At 47.0% G+C, this 17,082-nt stretch overlaps 1 protein-coding gene and 1 pseudogene across 5 annotated transcripts in view; one reads left to right on the forward strand and one right to left on the reverse strand.

Annotated features, from left to right (window-relative positions):
* The window catches only part of B3GNT7 (UDP-GlcNAc:betaGal beta-1,3-N-acetylglucosaminyltransferase 7), a 97,823-nt gene that overhangs the window by 10,345 nt on the left and 70,396 nt on the right, over positions 1-17,082 (forward strand). Inside the window, exons 2-3 of one of the 4 annotated variants that reach the window (XR_014547905.1) lie at positions 9,352-11,797; positions 13,121-13,665. Coding sequence is in view for 1 of the 4 variants with exons in the window: in XM_083612940.1 (XP_083469066.1) it covers positions 9,352-10,543 (1,192 nt within the window). In the remaining 3 variants the exon portion in view is untranslated. Of the gene's footprint in view, positions 1-9,351; positions 13,666-17,082 lie in introns of those variants that run through there. The other 3 variants (XR_014547906.1, XR_014547904.1, XM_083612940.1) reach the window with 3 other exon arrangements.
* LOC310763247 (small ribosomal subunit protein uS8-like) lies at positions 2,740-3,482 on the reverse strand (annotated as a pseudogene). The gene is made up of 2 exons: positions 3,446-3,482; positions 2,740-3,217 (listed from the first exon to the last, which is right to left on the reverse strand). The product of its transcript is annotated as a small ribosomal subunit protein uS8-like (transcript).

The raw sequence follows: 17,082 nt of genomic DNA on the forward strand, positions 1-17,082 counted from the left end.
CTCAACAAAAATAAACCTGGTCTATATTGATCCAAGTTTGAGTAAGAGCCAAACTTGATCTTTGCATTTAGGTATTTGCAGTGCTTTTGTTCTAAAAAAATAATAAATGTTATGGGGTACTCTCATTTTCCTACTCATATTGAAATACTGTCCCTCAACGAGGCCAAACTTTGATTCACAAAATGTTTAGGGGTAGCGTCCCCCCCTAAGAAAAAAGCACTGGGTATTTGAAACCTGCAGGTATTTGAGAAATGCAAATTGCAGCAGCTGTTTGGGGAATCCTTGAATCAAAGCAGGTGAGAAATTTAACCCTTTTCTCTCCTGCTGAAGTCCGGGGGAATTATCTCTTCCCTGAAGCTGCTAGTGGAGGAATCCCATGCACCCCCAGCAAATACTCTACTTCAGGAGAGCACCTAGCAGAGGAGAAAAGGGTTATATGTCCCTTGACTCAGTCTACAGATCTGTGAGGCGGCTGGCCTTGTGGAGGTTTACAAAGTCAGAGTAGGCCATCAGCTCTTGTTTCAGCCCCACATCATATCAAGGAGGAGAACGATAGGGACACACCTTTATTTATTTCCTGCCCTGCCTTCCAAAGGAGCCCGGGGTGGAAAAGGCTTCAGTAATCAAAAAATAAAATTGTTTAAATACAATTAAGCGGCATAAAATGTCTGAAGCATGTGGTGGTTTGCCAAGATTAGTAGCAGAATGCACGTCAAGTGCTGAATTACATATTAAATTTGTTTGCTAAGACCAGACCTTCCCCCTGAATTAAATTACGTATTAAATTTGTTTGCTAAGACTAGACCTTCCCCCCTGAACACATGCTGTAGAAGTTTCACTGAGCGCAGTGGCCCAGGTGAGATGCAATGGTTTCTTGGCCTGATATGCTCTTCTTCTTCTTCCTCCTTCCTTTTTTTCACCAGGTCTATAAAACCATAGTTTACTTCATACGGAGGTCACGCTAAACTCTGGTTCCCTCAAACTGTGGAAGGAAGGAATCTGAAGAAGTTTGCACACAAGCCCAAAACCCATTCACAATGCCCAACAGTTTTGTTACAGCACAGATGGGGAATCTGTGGCCCTCCAGATGTTGCAGGATTGTACCCCCCCACTCCTGGCAATTGGCCGTGTTCACTGGGGCTGTTGAGAGTCAGAGTCTAGCAACTCCTGAAAATATGTTAGAGAGGATGTAATTAGATAAGACGGAACCTTAAAATGCAATTGTATGTAATTTGGGTTATAAACCAGTGTTGGGTGAGCAGAAAGTCACTAGTTTTGTTGAATTGGAATATAGTTGTTGAGTAACAAATGTAACTTTCTGTCTGGAAAAAAGAATAAAGCATTATTATAAAAAAGGTGACTCTTGGGAACGTGCAACTATTCTTGCAGTTCCCAGGCCCAACGGATGGAAACTGCCCTTCTGAACTGCACCAGCCACTGGGCAGGAGTGATTTCAGTTCTTGATAAGATCTGACACTAGGCTGATGCCCTCTGGGCACTTGAAAGGATCAGCTTTTGAAACCTAGAGGAGAAATGCTTCGCCTTTGCTCTACCTGGAAATTTGAGCCAAACTCGTCTGTCCCGTCCCAACCAGGAGAGCCAGCCTGATAAAATGATCCCTGTTCTTCTACTGCAAACATTTGCACATTTAATGTGTTTCTGAGTGTTAACAGGATCCTGGGAAATGTGGCTTTCAGAGAGGCTGACGGCTGCTATCCCACACTAACAATAAAAGAAGAATATCAGGGCAGCTTGCTGGATCCGGCCAGCATCCCATAAGTCTTACCTTTCAAATGATGGACTGATTGTGATTGATCCTCAGTTAAACATTCGACTAATTCAGATTACAACCTTGAGCTCGGTTAATAACTTTGAGAACTAAAAAAAGAAAAGTCCCTTGATCCAGGGGCAGCCTATGTATATATTGGATTATTCCTACCTCTTTTTCTTAAGGTACCATTCTTAATGTAACAATATTCTTCACAGGTGTGAGCAGGGCAGTGCGGTGGGGGACGTTGAGACAAGTGACAACAATTAACGTTGTTCACTGCTCTTGATAAGGTTGCACAGAAAAAGCTTTTCGGTTCCTGAAATTGGTTCTGATCGTGCTGATAAAATATAATGGATAGAATTCCATGGGATGTGGTATTAGTGTGCAAAAACAGTCCAGATCCAATGATCCCCGGATGGTGGAGATGTCAGGTGCTATCCTGACACCCAGGCATCTTCACTTGGTTGCAAGTGGCCGGAAGCCAGGGGCCAAATGCAACTTGTTGTTTAGTCGTTTAGTTGTGTCCTGCTCTTCGTGACCCCCTGGACCAGAGCACGCCAGGCCCTCCTGTCTTTCACTGCCTCCCGCAGTTTGGTCAAACTCATGCTGGTAGCTTCAAGAACACTGTCCAACCATCTCGTCCTCTGTCGTCCCCTTCTCCTTGTGCCCTCCATCTTTCCCAACATCAGGGTCTTTTCCAGGGAGTCTTCTCTTCTCATGAGGTGGCCAAAGTCTTGGAGCCTCAGCTTCAGGATCTGTCCTTCCAGTGAGCACTCAGGGCTGATTTCCTTAAGAATGGAGAGGTTGGATCTTCTTACAGTCTATGGGACTCTCAAGAGTCTCCTCCAGCACCATAATTCAAAACCAAATGCAACTGGTGCCTGGCTAATTCCAAACACTGCTGGGATACCATTGCTCCAAGAAACTAGGAACTTCTCCCTGCTTCCCTTTTGCCCTGTGCTCCCCCCTTTTTTCTATTTGAACAATTTATTAGTTTGCCTGTTTTTACAAGTTTAGAAAAAGAATCCCAGGATTTTCCCCCTGTGTGTTTTCGCCTAGCTTCCTTGTGGTCCATGATGCCAGCTGAAGTTGTCAGCACAATGTACCCAAACTGGCGTGAAGGTAGCAGGTTGTTCTGCCACTTTTCCAAATCCTTCATTTGGACATCAGATCTGGGGCTGATCACACCACACTTGTTGAGTCTGCCTGTGAGATTAACAACAGTATTCCCAGCTCTGTGATCATCAATGATCTCAAATTCACCTGTGTAACCATGCTTCATCATCACGGTTAAGAAGCGGACGATAACTTTGGAGCACGGTCTGATGAGAACTTGACGTTTTCCATGCTTCTCGGCATTGTTGATGCTTTTAAGAGCATCTGCCAGAACGTTCATGCGCACCGTTATGCCAGTGCAGCAATATGGCGGAAAAAAGGCTGCACTTTCTAAGGCACAGATCCACACTGTCCCGGCCTGGCCTGGGCGCTCCCCCCACCCCCTGCCCCTTTCCCCAGGAAAACCTGCTCTTTAACGCTGAATCGGAACAAACAGCAATTCGGGTTTTCTGAAGATTGCCCTATTTGGCGGGAAAGAGCGGTTTTCCGCATGGAAAGCGCCAGGCAGAACCGAATGAAGAAGAAAAGAGCTCTAACCCAGACCTGGAAAGCCCATACCACTATCTAGAAATGCAGAGCGAAGGTGGTTATGCATGAGCCCCAGATTCTAATCTTCCCATTCTTTGTGTGTGTTCTGCTAGCAATTGCAGGCGTTCCCGTTTAAGCCAGCTTCTGACTCTGTTGCTGCTTAGGGTGCTGCTATGGGTGCCGCCCTTCCTGGCGTTGTCGTTTTCTTGCTGGTGTTTTTAGTCTGATAGTTTTGTGTCCTCTTGGTTGTGTTTTTGTGTTGTCATTGACATTTGCAAGTTGCTTTGAGCAACACATTGTGGAGAAAGGATATTGTGCAGGAGAGGAGCCGGGATGCCTGGCAGTGAATGAAGAATCATAATACAGTGGTACCTCGGGTTAAGAACTTAAGTCGTTCCGGAGGCCCGTTCTTAACCTGAAACTGTTCTTAACCTGAAGCACCACTTTAGCTAATGGGGCCTCCCACTGCCGCCGCAGAACGATTTCTTAACCCGAGGTACTATTTCTGGGTTAGCGGAGTCTGTAACCTGAAGTGTATGTAACCTGAAGCATATGTAACCCAAGGTACTGTACCGTTATACAGAGCTCTGGTGCGGCCACATTTGAAAGACAGTTGCGCAGTTCTGGTCACCACACCCAAAAAAGGATATTGCAGAGTCGGATAAGGTTCAGAAAAGGGCAACCAAAATTATTGAGGGGATGGAGTGACCCTCTGCATGAGGAAATATTTGCAGGGCTTGGGACTCTTAAGTTCAGAGAAAATGCAAGTGGTGACATGATAGAAGAAGGATATGAAATAATCCATAGCATGGTAAAAGTGGAAAGAGAAAACATTTTCTCCCTTTATTATAACACTCAAATTGCTGGAACTGCTAGCATCCTGTTCTCACGGTAGCCACTCAGATGACTGTGAGAAATCAGCAAGCAGGATTCGAACACAAGAGCAGGATTCAAACTCCCCTCTGCAATACAGAAGCATTGCTGTGTCCCGACTGTGGAGGCAGAGCAATAGCCAGGGTAGTAGCCGTTGATAGCGCTCTCCTCCTCAATGAATTTGTCTAATCCTCTTTTCAAGCCACCCAAGTTGGTGATCATCCCTGCCTCATGTGGCAGGGAGTTCCACGGTTTAAACTGTGCACTGCAAGAACAACTCTCTTTTACAAGAAAAGAGGTTCCGACTAAACATCAGGAAGACCTTTCTGACAGCAAGAGCTGTTGGACAGTGGAACGGACTTCTTCATAAGGTGGTGGACTCCCTGCATTGCGGGGGTTGGACTAGATGACCCTCCGGGTCCCAACTCTACAATTCTAGGATTGGATGTCCATGAGAGAGGCAGAAAAGCTTACACACACCGTATTTTTCCATGTATAAGATGTCCCCATGTATAAGACGCCCCCTATTTTGGGGGACTTAATTTAAAGAAAATGAAGGGAGATGGCCCAAAGTTGTTGGGCTTTTTTAAAAGGGGGAATTGCACGCACGCCATCACCCCAGCAGGGCCGTTGCTGGGGGTTGGCAAAGTGGGCAGCCGCCCCCCCCCCCACTGTAGGCGGGAAGCTCCCTAGACTGGGCCACCAACCAGCTGGCTGGCGGCGCACAGCTCCCCCCCCCCATGCCACTATCCGTGTATAGGACGACCCCAGTTTTTTGACATGATTTTTGAGTCAAAAAAAACCTTGTCTAATACATGGGAAAGTGTGTGTGTGTGTGTGTGTGTGTGTGTGTGTGCGCGCATGTATATGTATATATTATAATACAGTGGTACCTTGGGTTAAGTACTTAATATGTTCCAGAGGTCTGTTCTTAACCTGAAACTGTTCTTAACCTGAAGCACCACTTTAGCTAATGAGGCCTCCCACTGCCACCGTGCCGCTGTAGCACGATTTCTGTTCTCATCCTGAAGCAAAGTTCTTAACCCGAGGTACTATTTCTGGGTTAGTGGAGTCTGTAACCCGAACCTGAAGTGTATGTAACCCGAGGTACCACTGTACAGTGGTACCTTTAGTTGTGAATGGGATCCATTCCAGAGCCCCGTTCGCAACATGAGCAGAACGCAACCCGCATCTGCGCATGCGCGTGACCTCATTTTTTAGCGTCTGCGCGAGTGGCGAAACCCGGAAGTAACCCTTTCCAGTACTTCTGGGTCGCCGCGGGACGCAACCTGAAAAGACGTAAGCTGAACCGAACGTAAGAAGAGGTATGGCTGTATATTAAAGATTTCTTGGTTTACAAAAGTATGTGCAATGTCTCTTTTGTCAAGTTACATTTTCTACAGATCATTTTCATTTGTTGAGACGTTAGTGTTACATTAGGAAGAAAAGGGGGAAAGAGGTGGAGGGGGAATGGTAGGTGGGGTGGGGTCGGGGGGGCAATGCTTCTATTTTCTATCAGATTGACTCTTGTAATAACAAATTTAAGGTCTTATATATAAAATAAATGTTCATAAATGTGCCAACCAAGATGTGTGGACCACATGTGTGGAGCAGCACAGGAGGACCACCCTGAAACCATTTTGACTCCCAAACTGACCAAATGTTTTCTCTGCAACGAGGGAGGGGGTGAGGGAACCTCCCCATTGTCTCTGGAATTGGGTAATCACCATCTCAAAGGAATGGCCAGACAACCAGGAAAGACAATCAGATAAGGCATGATCAGATAACTTGGCAGGCAGGAAAAACAACAACGTTCAAATTTCTGTTGTAGACCGCCTTTTCTGTGATGTAGGTATGATGTTTGTGGGGGGTGGTCTTGGGTTACACCCCTTCTGTGATGTATGTATGATGTATGGAGGGGTGGTCTTGAGCTCCAGGGAATTTAAAATGTCTATATAAGGGCGGACACACCTTGGTTCTGGGTTCTTCTTCCTTTCCTGCGTGTGAGGGGAGCACCCTGTTGCAACAGATCAATAAAGATCAGGCTTACTAGCTGCTTTACCTCTCAATATCCTCTGGTTGGCCTCTGTTATTTTTGCCTACCGATAGGGAACCCACTTAAGGACTCTATACGGGCTCTTGGATACCCCATAAGGGAAGAAGGGCAGATTTTGTTCACAACACTCTGCAGTAGCCAGCCTCCCCTTCCTCCTTGGTTTAACCTTGCCAGGCGATGCTTTGATTAAGATAGCGGGCAGACGAGAGAGGAGCAGGGGAGCGTATGGCAGTTGCAGAGGGAAAACCTCCAGTTCCTGTCTGGCCGAAGTGATGGGAGGTGTGTGCCTCTCTGAACATTGCACACTTATTCGATGCAGCAAGCATCAAAGAGCCCTAATGATGAGCTCCGTGTTTCTCCCCCCCCCCGGCCCTTCCCCGCTTCGGTCTTGCTTTGAGGGCGAAGAATGTCCTCTGTAGACCCCGAGGCCGGCAAACAGACCTCCTTCTATTCAGGGAAGGCCCCGTTCCGCAAACAGAAACTTGACTTCTGCCTTCCCCCCCCCTCCCTTTGCCGGTAGCAAACTGATGGAGAGAGCCCAGGTGACTGGAATGTGAGGGATTTGGAAACACAGGGAGGGGTGTGTGTGTGTGTAAGCCTGCGGAAATTGGACACTGCCCTGGGTAGAAGTTCAGTTTTTTGCTAATGGAATAAATTTTGGCTGCTGACGTCTCTGGTGGGATGTCTCAGGTCGGGTGGAAAGTACTGAAAACTTGCAACGATTCCCCAGCACTTTGGGACCATTTTATTCCATCAGCAAAGTCGCACTTAGGTTGTCGGTCCTTTCCTGTTATTTTCTCCTCCTTGGTTTTCATAGCTAAACTTAAATTTCTTCAAACCTGCGTGGAAATGACTGATCAAACCTATCTGTGGCTCCTCTTGGCTTTTCACTCTGTAAGCCTTTTTGGCTAAGGCTAGGGTTTCGCGCTGTGGGTTAAACCACTGAGCCTAGGGCTTGCCGATCAGAAGGTCAGCGGTTCGAATCTCCGCGACGGGGTGAGCTCCCATTGCTCAGTCCCACCTCCTGCCAACCTAGCAGTTTGAAAGCACGTCAAAGTGCAAGTAGATAAATAGGTACTGCTCTGGCGGGAAGGATACGGCGTTTTCGTGCGCTGCTCTGGTTCACGGCTTAGCGGCTTAGTCATGCTGGCCACATGACCCAGAAGCTGTACGCCGGCTCCCTCGGCCAATAAAGCGAGATGAGCGTCGCAACCCCAGAGTTGGCCATGACTGGACCTAATGGTCAGGGGTCCCTTTACCTTTACCTAGGGTTTTGCCAGACATTACCGGGATTTCAAAGGCAGAATCGAAGTCCGGGGGATTTCTGAAATGTGTTGCTTTGTCCTGGATCTCAATCAAAAATTCATGTTTTTGTAAAAAGAAGCTCAATAACTTTGGGGGTTGTCTAAGAAAAGCGCAACAATTTTGGGGTCTTCCTAAAAAACTTTGCAACATTTGGGATTTTTTTCCTCACGTTTTGAGCCATGTTTCCCAAACTTGGGTCTTCAGTTGTTTTTGGACTACAACTCCCATCATCCCTAGCTAGCAGGACCAGTGGTGAGGGATGATGGGAAGTGTAGTGCAGAAAAAATAAAATCTGGAGACTCAAGATTGGGAAACACCGGTTTAGAGAAAAGGTAAGTGAGAAATGACATGAGAGAAGTTTATGAGAAAAGCTTTCCTCCCTCTCTCATAACGCCTAGAACACAGGCACATCCCCTGAAGCTTTCTGTAGGAAGATTCAGAAGACATAAAAGAAAGTCCTATACTTGGGGCAGCAGGTTAGTTTAGGAGGTCCAGGATGAGCAAGGTGGCAAGCAGAACTCTTGTCTTCTAGTTGAAGGGATCGGCTTGGCAGAAACAGTCAGGGGTGGGTGGGTGCTGTGTCTGCTCTCCGCACCTGCTGCCTGAAGCAAACTCCTCACTTTGCCCAACAATAGGGCCGGCACATCCCTTCCTGCTTAATGTAGCCCGCACATGTCTGCCCAGAACACCTGGAGAAGGATATCAATGTACATCAGTGTGAGCAGGGCTCGTAAATAATTAGACCGATACGACGTCACCATTTTCTTATTTCAAGGATTTTTATAGCCTGCTTCCCAGGCGTAAACAACTTCACAAAGAGATTTAGGGTAAGATTAAATCAAAGCACTCATCAGGAGCTCACAGAATAAAGATCTGCAGTGCCGGGTTGCGGAAACTCTTATAAGAGCAGATAAAACCATAGTTATAAGTTAAGGAACAAACAGGATAATTTTGATGCAACACTAAACAAGCGATAGTTTTTGGAAACCTGTCTGAGCTATCTAATCTCCATTAATATCTTTTCTGAGTAAAGTTTTTAACTTGCTTCCCCCCCCACCTCTTTTTGAAAGCTGTCATTCAAATGAATGTACCTGTGAGGTTGTTAAAAAGAACAGAACAAATCAGGGCTTCTGACACCAACGTTATGTAGGAGAATAGCCAAAGTTTGCCATCTATATGTATTCAGCATTCAGTTACAGTATTTTAATATTTTTTGGGAAGCCACCCAGAGTGGCTGGGGAAGCCCAGCCTGATGGGCGGGGTATAAATAATAAATAATAAGTTTATTATTATTATTATTATTATTATTATTATTATTATTATCTAATCATATCCTTTCTCCAAGAAGATGACTAGAGTGTGTTAGTATTAGTGCCAAGTGCCTTCTGGCGGTTCCCTCCCTGCGAGAAGTGAGGTTACAGGGAGCCAGGCAGAGGGCCTTCTCGGTGGTGGCGCCCGCCCTGTGGAATGCCCTCCCATCAGATGTCAAGGAAATTAACAACTATCTGTCTTTTAGAAGACATCTAAAGGCAACCCTGTATTGGGAAGTTTTTAATGTTTGGTGTTTTATCGTGTTTTTAATATTCTGTTGGGAGCCACCCAGAGTGACTGGGCAAACCCAGCCAGATGGGGTATAAATAATAAATTATTATTATTATTGTGTTGCCCCCAGCTTTGACCCCTTGCTTTGTTTTTACCGTAGGAAGAAAACCCTCTACAGAAGCGTCTTCCTCTCCTTCCTGCTGGTGGTGACAGTGACGGTTTTGCAGCGGGGCATGGCGCCCAGCCAGTTGCTCCAGGGCCAGCCGCAAAAAGAACTCGCGGCCCAGGAGTCCATGAAAGCTCAGAAGCGGGACGGCGTGCTCCCCGTCGCCAGCGACTTCTGGAAGAAGCAGGGCCCGGCTCTCAAGGCCGCGGAAGCGACGGAGAAGGCGGTTCGGTCTTGGGACGTCACCTCTGTCAACTGCTCTGCAAACCAGAACTTCAGCAAGGAGGACTGGTTCAAAGGCCTGGAGCCCAACTTCCGGCAGTTCATGCTGTACCGCCACTGCCGCTATTTCCCCATGCTCATCAACCACGCGGAGAAGTGCCGCGGAGACATCCACCTGCTGATCGTGGTGAAGTCCATCATCACCCAGCACGACCGGCGAGAGGCCATCCGTAGGACGTGGGGCCAGGAGAGAGAGATGGAGGGCAAGAAGGTGAGAACCCTCTTCCTCCTGGGCGTGGCCTCCAAGGAAGAGGAGCGGGCTAATTACCAGAAGCTCCTCGACTATGAGGACCGCATCTACGGGGACATCTTGCAGTGGGACTTCCTGGACAGCTTCTTCAACCTCACCCTCAAGGAAGTCCACTTCCTCAAGTGGTTCAGCATCTACTGCGACCACGTGAGGTACATTTTCAAGGGCGACGACGACGTCTACGTGAGCCCCAGCAATATCCTGGAGTTCCTGCAGGACCAGAAGGCGGACAACCTGTTTGTTGGGGATGTCCTCTTCAAGGCCCGGCCCATTCGCAAGAAGGAGAACAAGTACTACATCCCAAACGCCTTGTACAACAAGAACACCTACCCGCCTTATGCAGGCGGTGGTGGTTTTGTCATGGATGGCCCCCTGGCGAAGAAGCTCCACAGAGTCTCGGAGAGCCTGGAGCTCTACCCCATTGATGACGTCTTCTTGGGCATGTGCTTGGAGGTCCTCAAGGTGACGCCCGTGGCCCACGCCGGCTTCAAGACGTTTGGCATCGTGAAAAACAAGAACAGCAAGATGAACAAGGAGCCATGCTTCTACCAGAACATGCTGGTGGTCCATAAACTCCTCCCCTCAGAGCTGCTGGCCATGTGGGATCTGGTCCACAGTAACTTGACGTGCTCCAGAAAGCTCCAGATCCTTTAGCACTCCCTGTTATCTCTGTCTGAGGGGAAAACGCTTAAGGGGAAGACATTTGTTGCTCAGAGCCGTGAGCCAACACCCAGCGCTGTCTTTTCCAATGGTGTTCAAGGTGGAACCATATATTTTTGGGAAGGGGGTGTTTGAAGGGGGACGAAGCTCTGAAATGTTGATATTGGGGGGTATTTTATTCCCCTTTGGGTGGTTTTTTTTTTTTTTTGGATGCCTTAGAAGAGAGTTTGACAAAGATGGGCTGCTCAGCCCTGGAGGTTCTTCTACCAGCTTTCTTGCAGAGATACCGGAAGGTTCTCTGTGGTGACCAGACCAAAGTAGGGCAGAGATGCCCCTTTTGTTGCTGTTCGTTTTGTGACATACTTTTCAGCTGAGGGCTGGTCCCGAAGCTAAGACACAACTCTGCGTGTGCGTTTGTGTATGTGCAAAAGAGCGGACTGTTCAAAAGAGAGCGGAACGAGTTTTTGAACCAACACTTGAAATATGAACTCTTCCTCTCCCTTCCTTGCTGTTTGTCGCGGGGAATTTCAGAGAAAGAACAGTTTGGAAATTGCTCTGCTTGGGGTGGGAGGTGATGTTGCTAACAGGCTAGCGTGCATCTCCTTCGGGCATGGCTGGCTGCAGAAGTGCCTGTGCGTCTTTCTCACAGAACGAGGGAAAGACGACCCTCACCCAGCCCTCTCTAAGCTGTGTAACACTCGATTTCCATCTTTGCCAACCTGGTGCCCTGATGTGTTGGCACTATAACTCCCAGCGGCACTGGCTGCGGCTGACAGAAATTGTAGTCCAAAACATCTATCGACATGACACCATCTATAAACTGAGGCCAGTTTTGTTTTTGTTTTTTAAGAAAAAAGAAGTGTCACCATGAGGGGAGAGGGATTTTTGTGTGTGTATTTTCTCTCTGTGTGGTAACTTAAAACAAGAAACGCATCCAAAATTGAAGGGAAGAAAACCCATCCAACAATTGTCTTCCAGTTGGGGGGGGGGAAGCAAGTCCCCCCCCCCTTGGCTGACTGTATCACATGGGGGTATATTTAACTTTTAAAAGATAAGTTATGGTTGAATAAGAATGCATTTCTTACCCAGAGTTTTCCCTGTAAAGCAGGGATCTGTCAGTGTGTTCCAGATGCATTTTTATCCTTGTGACCTGTTTGGGCAGCAGCCGATCCCAGGACCTCGAGCCGGCTCTATTATTGGGCGGAACGTACATCGGGCACCATGTGCCTCTTTCATAGAAGTTACGAGGTGAGAAACTGCTTCCTCCCAACGCCCTGGTGTGAAACCGGGCAAGTTTTGCACACACAGGTACATTTGTACGCTGTTCCAGCCCCTGGCCACCCACCCACCCTTTAGTCCTATCCCAATCCCATATTTTAAGTCCATACTTAAAAAAGAACAGGCAGAATCCAAAGTAATAAAATAACATTGATCCAACGATAGGCAGGGGACAAACGCTTCTGACAAATTATAAGAAACTCCAAAATTCAACAAAAGAAGATTATTTAGATAAGGGAAAAGCCATGAGGTGTTTTTGATTGCCTGCCAATTGTAACTTAGCCTTGCCATTTCTCGCTCAGTATTGACTAGGCCCTAATCAGCCAACCTTTTGCTGTTGAAACTACAATCTCCAATTGAACGCTACCTTGAATTTTGCTGTAATTGACTCTCACCTACTTCACTCCCCTTGATGTCAGGCAGGGGCGGCCCATCCTATTTAGCCACCTGAGGCGAAATGGGAATTGGCAGCTCCTGCCCTGCTCCCTTTCGCATCCCAACACTTCTGCTGCCACCGCCGCACCCTGGTGGGAGCCCCGGTGCTCCCCTGGGGACAGAAAAGATGAGTGGCAATGCCGTGCGCCATAACAGCTCCCTCGCCGGCAGAGCGCCGCCTCTCGCACTTGTACCGCCTGAGGCAGGCGCTTGCTCCCGGCTCTGATGTTGGGGGACCACTTCATCTTGCTTGGTCCCCTACAAGTGGTAAATTGGGCAAAAGATTCCGCCTCTCCTGTCCTGTCCCATCTCACCCCAGCTGTACCAGATGTTTTGTTCCTGCTGTGGCAGAGTTGGCTGTCTTCGTTTTAAGAATGTCCTTATCCAATAAGTAAATAATATACATTTGGCAAGCCGGTCCTTAAGACATCTTCAAAGCGCCATCCAATTTCACTTGATTTTAATTAAAAGTGCTCCTCCAGTGTTGCTGAAATTCAGGAATCTTCGTTTTATTTGGAAGGAGTGCGAAGAGATCCTTTAGGCGCGATTTGCTGCATTGCAAAGGGGGCTTGGATGAGTTGGGAGAGGCATGGGGCAATTCTGACCCACATCTCTTCATGTTGATTGGAGAAGAGTTGGAAAGCTTTAGGATGTGGCCGGTTGCTTGAACAGGTGGAAGGCAGAATGTTTCAAAGAGGAGCTTGAACATGTGTCAACCAGCCCACAGCGTGATGGAGGACTTAATATTGAGCAATGCCACAGCCAGGAACAAAACATCTGGTACAGCTGGGGTGAGATGAGCATTGCTCATTGGCTGTTCTCCGTAGCCACCTGCATGATGTTTCCCTCTTTCCTTAGTGTAGCAGTTGCATAGAAAAGTTGTTCACGCTCCCCAACGACAGAGCCGGCTCCAGGAAATGGCTACTTGTGCTTTGGGTCGTTCCAACGGCAAAGACTCCGGTCAGACTTTTGAGTGATGTTTATTACTGTGAAACTTTTAATTTATGATGATTACTTTTTTTCCAAGGGGGAGGGGAGGAGGGGCACTTGCCCCTCCCTCCAAGAAGCAACTGATTTTTTTATTCCTGCTCAGTTCAAGTGGGAGCGGCTGGCACGGTATCTCATCCCGGGCTGCGCCTGACGACCATCGCCTGCGGTGGAAATCCTTCTGCGATCTCTATTTATGAGAAGACACACGTGCTATAATTTATATGTGTCTGCAGTGTCTCTGAATGTCTATTATTTATAGCAGGTTCCGTTGCACACTCAGAAACAGTGTGGATGCTTGCAGATCTCTCTTTCTCTGTGTTGCTTCGACATAGTGGAGTTGTACATATGATTGCCATAAGATTTATGGATATTTTTGGGGTTTCTAAATAAAGGTTTGTGCTAAAAAGAAGAAAGGAGATTGGTTGCAAATGTGGGAGGGCCGGCGTGGAAATGCAAAGGAAGCATGATTCCGCTGGGTGTTTGGAAAGGGGGGTTGTTTATTCATTCATACCCAAAAGTTCCCTGCAGGTTTTACGCCGCAATTCTGTGTTCGTGTAACAAGAAAACCCATTGGATCTCATAAGACGCATGTAGCAGAATGAGGCAAATAAAACCATGCGCAGCACTTAGGACTGCAGTCAGTCAGTCAGTAGACCTGGTTGAATGCTCCCCCAGCATTAAGTAAATGGACACCCACCCACACCCCTGTCCTTCCCCACAAGTAGAAAACTAGTGTGTCAGTGAGAGAGAGTCTGTATGATTATGATCTGCCAGAACTTTCTGACGGTAAGAGCTGTTTGACTGTGGAACGGACTCCCTTCGGAAAGTGGTGGACTCCCCTTCTTGCAGGTTTTAAGCAGAGATTTTGTGGCCACCTGTCAGGGATTATTTAGTTGTGATTTCTGCATTGCAAGGAGTTGGGCTAGAGGAACTTTGGAGTTACTTCTAACTTTGCAATTCTAATGTTATTTACTAATATTGTATACTGCCCTATGCACGTAGATCTCAGGGTGATTCGCAACACAAAACCACAGCATAAAGAACACAAAATATATAATCAAAATAAGAACAACCCAATAATTCCTTGATCCACAACACAAAGGGCATTGGATGTCAATAGCCTGGTTAAAGAGGAGCATTTTCACCTGGTGTATAATGATGTATTCAATTTGTATATCAAATACAAAGGAGCCTGGGCTAGCAAACATCAAGAGGCTAAAGCAATGCAACTGAAAATAAAACAAAACCTGTTTAAGGGCATGGAAACCATCTGAAACATTTTTTTAAAAAAATAACACGCCTTCCTTCCCAGTTGCTAATTTCAAGGTTGTGGTGGGCAGCTGTCAAGTGCTTGGTATGAACAGGAAGCTATTGAAATTTCTCCCAAAAATCAGTAGAGAAAGAAAAGAATGTGTCTCACCAGAGAGGGCATCCCACAAATGGGGAGCCACCACCGAGAAAGCCCTGTCAGGCGGTCAGTGGCAACTGGGCAGCAGTTTGAGGAGATACCGCCAACAGGGCATAGTTATTTAGCTGGGACGGGGGGACAGTTCAAAGTGGCAACATCTCCTTCGACTTCATCTACAGGTCAGGAACATGAGATGTTGCCTTCTATGCAGCCAGCCCATTCGTCTATTGCAGAGTGGACTCAGATCAAGTGAACTGCAATAGGACTTTGGCACAGAAGCCACAGACCACCCCCTGAATTAAATTTCCATGTCATAAAGTGTTCACAGGACATTTAATATACACAGTATATTTAATTAAATACAAGGTGTGACCAGAAAGTTTGGTGAATGGTCACAGAAACAGGACTGCGAGAAATATTCAAACATACAGTTGGCGTCGCAAACCCACAAAATGTAACTCGAAAGACTGTGTGTGAATGGTTTAAACGTTTCCGTGAAGGGCGGCAAACCATTGAAGATGACCCTCAGTCTGGCAGACCGTCGACGAGCAGAACGGCGGCAAATGTCGACAGAGTCTGAGTTTGTGGATCGGCGTTTGTCCGTCTGAATGATGGCGGAATAATTGCATAAATCGTTACTGAGGTTACTGAATTGTCCTACCGTCCATATTCACCTGATCTGTTCCAATCAGATTTTTTTCTTTTTCCGAAACGGAAATCTTCACTGAAAGGGCACAGATTTTCCAACATTTCACACGTCCAAGCTGCTGTGACGAGGGAACTGAAAGCAGTACGAAAAGAGGGACTTCAGAAGTTTCCGACAGTTCTACGAACGTTGTCAACGGTGCGTTGTATCAGAGGGGCCCTACTTTGAAGGCCTGTAAGGTGTGTATGTTTGAATATTTCTCGCTGTCCGATTTCTGTGGCCATTCACCAAACTTTCCAGTCACACCTTGTATATAGTGAAATACACATTTAAGAGATTTAATGATTAAACTAAGGCACAAACAGATGTATGCTTGTTAAACGCAGGACACAAACCTTGATTTTAAATGGTTTTTAAGATGTTTTTTCTTGAATGCTGCCGAGGGCCTCCAAAATAGGACTGGACCACCCTGATCTTGTCTGCCCTGACTGGGCGTAGCCCTCAAAGACTTCAGAATGGGTCTCTTCTGCATGCAAAAGAGATGCTCCATCACTGAGCTGAGTCATGAATGGCAGCTTTATAGCCTCTTAGCAGTCTTGCTTGACACTTACATGAAACTGATAAGACTAGAAACCCAACAGGGAAGAAGGTCAACTGAAAAAGGGCAAGGCAGGTAAGGTAACTGACTAACTACACCTGTTCTGGGCTCATGACCTGTTGATGATGCTGATCAAATAACTTCAGGTGGAAGATGGAGGCAGGGAGCAAGCTTGTTTTCTGCTGCTCCAAAGGGGAGGACCCAACCGAACCAATGGATTCGGATTTTGAGAAAGGAGATTCCCACTGAACCTTAGGAAGGGCTTTCTGACAGAGCTGTATGACAGTGGAACGGTGTCCCTCGGGTTTTTCCTTAGAGGTTTTTAAGCTGAGGTGGGATGGCCATCTCTCAGGAATGCTTTAGCCAAGATTCCTGCATTGCAGGGGGTTGGACTATAACAACAACAACAACAACAACAACAACAACAACAACAACAACAACAACAACAACAACATAATAAAGGTAAAGGCGCCCCTGACCATTAGGTCCAGTCACGGACGATTCTGGGGTTGCGGCGCTCATCTCGCTTTATTGGCTGAGGGAGCCGGCGTACAGCTTCCGGGTCATGTGGCCAGCATGACTAAGCCGCTTCTGACGAACCAGAGCAGCGCACGGAAACATCGTTTACCTTCCCGCCGGAGCGGTACCTATTTATCTACTTGCACTCTGACGTGCTTTCGAACTGCTAGGTGGGTAGGAGCAGGGACCGCGCAATGGGAGCTCACCCCATCACAGGGATTCGAACCGCCGACCTTCTGATCGGCAAGCCCTAGGCTCTGTGGTTTAACCCACGGCACCACCCGCGTCCCAATAATAATAATAATAATAATAATAATAATAATAATAATAATAATAATAATTTATTATTCATACCCCACCCATCTGGCTGGGTTTCCCCAGCCACTCTGGGCGGCTTCCAACCGAATATTAAAAACAACACAGCACCAGACATTTAAAAACTTCCCTAAACAGGGCCGCCTTCAGTTGTCTTTTAAAAGTAAAATAGTTGTTTATTGCCTTGACATCTGCTGGGAGGGTGTCCCCTGAGGAATCAGTTCTGTGGTTCTACATGAATTGAACTGAGGCAATCACTCCATCCCCGAATAGGGAAGCAGAATGCACGGACTGCACGCTGGATTGGTGTAATCCAGGGACATTAAACTCCCAATAGACTGTGA

This window comes from Podarcis filfolensis (genome assembly GCF_964270895.1).
Source record: "Podarcis filfolensis genome assembly, chromosome: 5".
NCBI classification, from domain to species: domain Eukaryota; kingdom Metazoa; phylum Chordata; class Lepidosauria; order Squamata; family Lacertidae; genus Podarcis; species Podarcis filfolensis.